The 7919-nt window shown below is 44.7% G+C and overlaps 1 protein-coding gene across 1 annotated transcript; it reads left to right on the forward strand.

The window, feature by feature from the left end:
• Window positions 1–495: 495 nt before the first annotated feature.
• Window positions 496–6027, forward strand: LOC780685 (probable homogentisate phytyltransferase 1, chloroplastic). The gene is made up of 12 exons (XM_044577110.1): window positions 496–654; window positions 1864–2150; window positions 2284–2367; window positions 2444–2518; window positions 2628–2711; window positions 3313–3402; window positions 4119–4220; window positions 4384–4479; window positions 4640–4711; window positions 4789–4884; window positions 5288–5392; window positions 5564–6027. Exons 1-12 carry the CDS (start codon window positions 585–587, stop codon window positions 5603–5605), a joined length of 1203 nt encoding a protein of 400 aa, XP_044433045.1. The 5' UTR covers window positions 496–584; the 3' UTR covers window positions 5606–6027.
• The last annotated feature ends 1892 nt before the right edge of the window (window positions 6028–7919 follow it).

Genomic DNA, 7919 nt, shown 5'->3' on the forward strand with positions numbered 1-7919 from the left:
GAGAGGACCCTAAAAATATCTCTCCGTCGGAGGAGAAGAAAACTTAGTCTTGAGCTGTTAAGTCCCTTGGCATACATTTTTGATGCACCTGAAAGTGGCCCTTATGATCACCCTGTTACGGGTAACATTTGACGAACCCCAAAGCACACCATCCGGTTTGAAGGTAGTTGATTTTTTCTTTTTTTGTGAATTAGTATGAAGGTAATAACTACTCTCATGGTCTAAAAAATTGTGCATAAATTCGCATCATTTGAGACCTCCGGCTGTAGACGCTCACATTCTTAGATCTCACGGCTAATTCATCAAGCCAAACGGGGCTGCTAGATTTTGAGCGAATCTTCTCTGCAGGACACATGTCCTGCTGACAAGGCGGCACATGACGCACCACGTGTTAACCTCTCTGTCAAGCTCAATTATATACTCGCTAAAAAGGGAAATGGTTCAACAGTCGAACGATTTGGACTTTGCGTCGCACGGGCACGACTATTTGGAGCTGCCCCCCCTACATTTCTCTTCTCCACCACTCCCTCCCCCGCCCGCTCTCCGTCCCACTGCCCGCCCCCCACCCGCGCGCCGCCGCGGCGATGGACTCGCTCCGCCTCCGGCCGTCCTCGCTCCGCTCCGCGCCCGGCGCCGCCGCCGCCCGCCGGCGAGGTGAGTGCCTCGACTCCCCCGCCCGTCCCCCGCCCCTCCGCGTGGTTGGTCTACTCCGATGGTGATGGGCGCCTTTCAGTCAGTACCTTCGACTAGATGCTGGCGCTGTACGAGTGGATGTAGTTAAGCGGGAGCAAGTGCGAACTGACCTTACCGGATTCGTTGGGATGGGATGGGAGTCTTCTCCTAGTACGCGCCCTTTTTCCGGAATAGGAATAGTATGCCGAAATGGCCCAGTGTTTCATAAGTCGACGGAAAATGGATCAGTTCTACTTTCTTCTACTAGTAAATCCATAGGAAAAGTTGTGTTAAGCGTTTCTTCTCGCCGGCTCTGTGTTAAGAGGGGATCAGAGCCGACGGAATGGGTGTATTGGCAGGGTGAATGCGCTTGTAAATGATGTGAAATAGGCAGGCCGTTCGGGTACTTCTGAATATCGTTTTCTTTTGGGGAAACGTTGAGAGGATGCATGTTCTTTGTGTGGTGAATTTTAGCTTGTACCAGTAGGATAGGTAAAGAGGGAACATATTTATAGAGAAACCATGCTACAGGTTGTCAGCTTGTTCAAGTTGGTAAATAGCTTGTCCTTTTTCACTGGAATGATTGGTCATGCTGCGTGCGGCCTGTGAAGTATCATGGAGGTGTTGCTTGTTTCAGTTGAACAAGCGTTCTGTGTCGATTATGTCAGACACAAATGGATGCACTGATGGATTCCTTATATGCAAAATTTGTTCATGCACAATTCCTCTCCTTATGTAGTACTCCCTCCGTCCCAAAATTCTTGTCTTAGATTTGTCTAAATACGGATGTATCAAGTCACGTTTTAGTATTAGGTACATCCGTATCTAGACAAATCTAAGACAAGAATTTTGGGACGGAGGGAGCAGATCTTTGTCAATCGTGTGAAAAAAAAAATCATCTCTGTGATAATCAAAAGAAGTTGTACTACAATAAATCTAGTGTTTCTGTGTATCAGGCACTTCTCATCTTCTATCACTGAACATAATGAACCAACCTGATTGAGATGAAGTAGGCAAGACGTAAATGCCATTTTCCTTGATTGATCCTATTCAGTAGTAAAAGGCCTAATCAGATAATGGATCTACCAACATTTGAGCTTACATATTGTCGTGTATCTTGCATTATGGATGAGGTTCTTCAATCTTTGTTTCCTGAGTGCTTGACGTAGTTTTGAAATGTTGATTTTCCAGATCATATTCTACCATCATTTTGTTCGATCCAACGAAATGGTAAAGGGCGAGTTACTTTGTCCATCCAAGCATCCAAAGGCCCTACCATTAATCACTGTAAAAAGTTCTTGGATTGGAAATATTCCAACCATAGGATATCACATCAATCAATAAATACTTCTGCAAAAGCTGGGCAATCGCTACAGCCTGAAACTGAAGCACACGATCCTGCAAGCTTCTGGAAGCCAATATCATCTTCTCTGGACGCGTTCTACAGGTTTTCTCGGCCACATACCATCATAGGAACAGTTAAGTCATGTTGATGTTGCTACATTTGGATGAATCGCCAGCATATAAGATCCCTTAATGAAGCTAGTACACTTGGGCTGTGGTTTGCTTTTACTCTCTCTGGATCTAAGAGAAAAATTCTTGTTTAGGCAGGCACTAAGCATAGTCTCAGTTTCCCTTCTAGCTGTCGAGAGCTTATCTGATATTTCGCCCTTGTTCCTCACTGGTTTGCTGGAGGTACAACTTTGAGCAGCACTTTTCTTCTACAGTGATGGACTTGTATAAAAAATGATGCACTTTTACTCCTATGCAGGCAGTGGTGGCTGCTCTTTTTATGAACATCTATATTGTTGGATTGAATCAGTTGTTCGACATTGAAATTGACAAGGTATCATACATTGATTGTAATCTCAAATGTTTCAGCTCTGACTTTATAGTGCTGCTTTTTATTATTCTGTTTCGAACTTCTGTGGGAGCTAATGTTGGTGACTCACCAGGTTAACAAGCCAACTCTTCCACTAGCATCTGGGGAATACTCTCCTGCAACTGGAGTTGCAATAGTGTCAGTATTTGCAGCCATGGTAACGTTTTTTAGACATTTATTACTGCTATGGTAACTATGTTTATTTGTCTGGAAAGAGATTTTGAAGTCCTATACTCCCTTCGATCCACATTAATTGATGCTGCTTTAGTACAACTTTGTACTGAAGTTGTACTAGAGCAGCGTCGGTTAATTTGGACCGGAGGGAGTAGCTTATTTTGACATTTCCTTTTGATGTACAAGAATGATGTAATACTTGGAGTGTGTTAGAGTAATTGACTTGTTTCCTTAAGCATTTATCTTCTATATTACTCTTTGTAACTAATGATACTCCCAGACAATGAAATTAAGTAGCACAGTAAGAAACAAGTTCCTGCATAGGGACTTCTGAACTTTGATGGATATGCGTGGTTGAGCACCTGCACTTAACAACACTTCTATTTCTCTTAAATCTAGTGAGGGTGCACATCATTGTCGCAATTCTCCTGTTTCTATTTACTAGTTACATGGCAGCGAATAAAATCTATTGCTATTCATCTGTAGTTGCGATAATCTTGGAAGAATAATTTAACAGTTGATTTACTTAGGCTCTTTGCTGTCAGTCTGTCAGACTAACAGGAACATTGCTGTTTGAATTGCAGAGCTTTGGCCTTGGATGGGTTGTTGGATCACCACCTCTGTTTTGGGCTCTTTTTATTAGCTTTGTTCTTGGAACTGCTTATTCAGTCAATGTAAGAGCTTACGTCTTTATGATCATCAACTCAGCACATATGACTTGAGGTTCCCGTATATTCATATTTTCTGTGATGATGTTGTTACCTACTCCCTCTGTTCACTATTATAAGATGTTTTGGATATTTCAATATATGGACTACATAAAGATTGAAATGAGTGAACAAACACAATAAAATGCATCAATATACATCCGAATCAGACAAAAGCTAGAACATCTTATAATAGTGAATGGAGGGAGTATTTTGCTGTAATACAAAGCTTTAGTAGGACTTCCTATAGTAATAATAATCTACTTTTGAACGCTACTACAATCTAAGTGAAATACCTATACCAGCCTTTTTTTAAATTCACATGGGCCTGAAAGATGTGGAGAACTGACATGTATGGAACGCACCTATGAGATTATACCTGATCTGCAGTTTTAATGGACTAACATGTTACAGTGGAACACCTTGCCCGGCACTCTGCATAACACTCAAATTTGATGGGCTAAATGGGCCTCAAAATGTTTTGGGGCTGGCATGTGGCAGAGACTAAAATTGACAGATAAAAATCACAGTGATATGTAGAAATTTTTGATGTGAAAGCATTTCGTCCATTAGTTCATATTCCTGCATAATTATCTGGAATATCATGGTATTTGGTGTGACCTATTGATACCCATTATTACCTAATTAAACAGAGCTGACGTTCCCATTTTTGTATTCTACAGCTGCCGTACTTTCGATGGAAGAGATCTGCTGTTGTTGCAGCACTCTGCATATTAGCAGTGCGTGCGGTGATTGTTCAACTGGCATTTTTTCTCCACATTCAGGCAAGTCTTCTTCTGATGATCTATTTGAAAACAGAAGCAACTTGTAGTAAGACATAATGTTCTGTTTGCAACTGTAATTACATTTTGATGTGGCTTGTTCTATGAACATCACATGATAACTGCTACATATGATTTATGCTGTGTTGCCTTGTCTTGCTTTCAGACATTTGTTTTCAGAAGGCCGGCAGTCTTTTCAAAGCCATTGATATTTGCAACTGCCTTCATGACATTCTTCTCAGTTGTAATAGCATTATTCAAGGTAACGAAATCTAGTTCCTGTACTGCATTACTGCGGCTAGAGAGATTTGCTAATTGAATGCTCATAAATATCCTTTCATGGTTTGCTAATGCAGTGCTCATATGTTGCATTTCTTTTGATACAAACAATGTTCCCTTGAGAAAATTTCGTTTTCCTGCAGGATATACCCGATATTGAAGGGGACCGCATCTTTGGAATTCAATCTTTTAGTGTTAGATTAGGTCAAAGCAAGGTTAGTAGTAAATAACAAACATTGCTATTGTGCTAAGAGACTTACTGTTGTAGTTGCTGATTTAAACTCACACGCAGGTTTTCTGGACTTGTGTTGGTCTACTTGAGGTTGCCTACGGTGTTGCGATACTGATGGGGGTAACTTCTTCCAGTTTGTGGAGCAAATCTCTAACTGTACGCCACCACATCTCATAGATTTCCACTGCAATGTCCATCGTTAAATTTAAGTTATCCATTTTTTGCCAACCAAAACAATTTGAGTATTAGGCTTTGTTCTGAATTGATTACCACCATGGAGCTAACATCTCTAGTGATCTGTAGAAGGCTTTTATTTCTATTATGATTGAGAACTAGTTGTGGAAATTAATATGGCTTTATTATGGAAATTTAACCTCTTTTAAATTCAAGATTGATCTGAGCTTTGTACCTTTGTTCAGCATTACAAGGTAAGTGAAACTTCTGTATCCATTTAAGCTTGCCCAAAACATAACAACTATAATTAAAAAGGCTTAAACTTCTATAGGCTATTGTATAAGTGGTTGTTTGCAGTCCCGTTTATGAGCATGGGCTTTTGCAGGTTGTGGGCCATGCAATCCTCGCCAGCATCTTGTGGAGCAGCGCACGGTCCATCGACTTGACAAGCAAAGCTGCGATAACATCCTTCTACATGCTCATCTGGAGGGTAAGTGTTGACATCAACACCCAGTTCCCCGGCCTTTCGCCGCATCCTTCTCAAATAAAATTCCTTGTACTGTCCAAACATATTCAATCAGTTCACCTTCGGCACCTTGTGGACCCTTGAATGACACACCCTGTTAACTCACATTCACTCCTCTCTCACGTGGCTCCGCAGCTGTTCTACGCGGAGTACCTGCTCATCCCTCTGGTGAGATGAGGACCGACAAGCAGCCCACGGAAGAACTTCAGTGCCGGAGTACAGCTGTGCGAATCCATTTGAATTTCGGATGGTCACGGACCGCGCCCAATAAAACTCCCAGAGCCTTGCCCCGGTACATCGTTGATTTTCCAGCCATGAATGGTGAGATCACCACCTAAAGATGGATAACCTCCCCATGTACCCAAGCTGGGCCAGGTGAGCTGTAGTTTAGTTGATGCTAGCGAGCAACAACTCCTGCAGCAGGCACGCGGCTGCCTGGAAAATAAGGCTCCCCACTCCCAATTACATTCTGTTGTACGGTTTTAGTACTTGTGAATTTTGCTCTGGTCCGTTGTTGTCTAGGATGTTTGGAACATTGCGCAGACTTTCTTATATCTTACCGGGAGGGGTGAATTGGCAAAATTGGTCCCTTTTCTGAAGTTTCAACCCTCCCCTAAAATCTTAACAAGTGAATATAATCATTCTGTTCTGTACGACACAAGGTTATCTGACGCTGAACTTGACTGTCAACGCAACTTCGTGGTTGGAAAAACCTTAATGTTTTCTTTGTGAAAAGTATTCTCGGGATCAATGTTTCGCTCGTGAAAACTAAAGGTTTTGTTCCAACACAAAAGTATATCTATTGTGTGCATATAGCCAGGTTTTCTGCTAATAAAGAGGCTGGGCGCCGCTTCTGGGCAGGGTGCTGGGCGTGTATTCGTAATGCTCAAGTCAGCACCAATCAGATGACTCTCTGGTCTGGGTCTGTGTCTCCTCCATTGAGGCCATCTCCACCGCGCGACTTCAAACGGATGTCCGTTTTGTCCAGATTTTGTCCGTTTGGGTAGGGCGATGGGGTCGTGTCCGGGCCTGTCCTGGGATGCGGTGGCCGTGTGCCCAGCGCGCGGCCGCATTTTTTTACCCCATCCTGTCCGTCTCTTTCAAACAATGTTTCAAATACCAGCGGTCGGCCTAGTTCATGTCAGTGGCCCTAGTTCATGCCCGACAACAAAGCCAGCTGTCTACACGTCGTCGCCGGCAACACAGTCAGCGTCCAGCAATACAGCTGGCCTCCAAAATGAATAGTTTTGTTCGCCGGCAACACAGCCAGCGGCCGGCAACACAGCCAACCTTCAAAACGAATCAGGTTCTCGCCGGCACATTGCCAGCGGCCCAGCGGGCGGCACCCATTCCAGCCTTCAAAAAAGAACGGCCACGGCCAATCGGATCGGCCTCCAAAAAAAGAATGGCTTGTCATTGTGCTGGGCCTTGAATGCTTTCAAAGATTAAAATGCCTACACCACAAGATCAACAAGAATTGGACATGCAAACATATACAAGGCCAAAGTCACTTGGCCGTAGCAAGGATTAGGATGAGGAGAGCATACCATGTCCCCAACACCGAGACCACTCACGGGTCGTGCTTCAACGCTCTTAAATGCGGCGCAATATTTGTTGCACTCTTGTTGGATGAACAACCATCTCCTTTGAATCGAGGTGATGCCATAGTTGCTTGTGATTTGATAGGGCTCAAACATCTTCCTTTCATGAAAAGTTTCGTGGACTCTCGTCCAAAAAACTAGGCCCTTTTGTTGCGCGCCCGTTCTCGGATCTTGGCTAATCTCCATCCAACATTGGCAAATCAACTTGTCCTCATCTTGTGTATATGAACCCGTGTGAATGCTTTTCCTCCTTTTTTGTGCTTTCGCTCTTTTGGTGAGCTCGTCGATGAACAATGGATCGCCACTAATATCCATGTCATTGTCTTCTTCATCACCATCATCTTCGACATAGATGTCATCGTCCTCATGCCACGAGTCACCATGGTCGTAGTCAGCACGGTCGTCGGCGTCTTCATCGGCAGTGAACTGGCTGTGGCCATCCTGATTTTGGGTCTCCTCGGGGTCGTAGACAGGGACGTGCCCACCCTCATAGATCACTTCCTCCATGAACTGGTCGTAGTAGGGGTCGTCGACCGGCGGCGTTGGTGTTGGAATTCCGTCGAACAAGATGCGGGGGGACGACATGGTGCCCGTAAACGGCGGCCATGCTTACTTTCTTTGCATCTCGACGGACGGTCGGCCGCCGCTGCTGGACCCAGGGGTGACGTTCAGGTCGATGACGGCCGCCGTGCGCGGGGTGGACGGCGGGATCACGCTCACGTACGGCGACCCCGAGAAACGGGTCTGTCCGTCGTGCCTTGGCGGGGGGAAGCCGAGCGACATTGGCGTGGTCCATGACGTCGGCGACTGGCAGTGCGAAGGCCGGGCTACCGACGACCCTGTGCTCGCCGGACCGACGGCCGCTCCAGAGAAACCGGCCGGACGACAAA

The sequence above is a fragment of the Triticum aestivum genome, chromosome 7B (assembly GCF_018294505.1).
Source record: "Triticum aestivum cultivar Chinese Spring chromosome 7B, IWGSC CS RefSeq v2.1, whole genome shotgun sequence".
In the NCBI taxonomy this organism is placed as follows: domain Eukaryota; kingdom Viridiplantae; phylum Streptophyta; class Magnoliopsida; order Poales; family Poaceae; genus Triticum; species Triticum aestivum.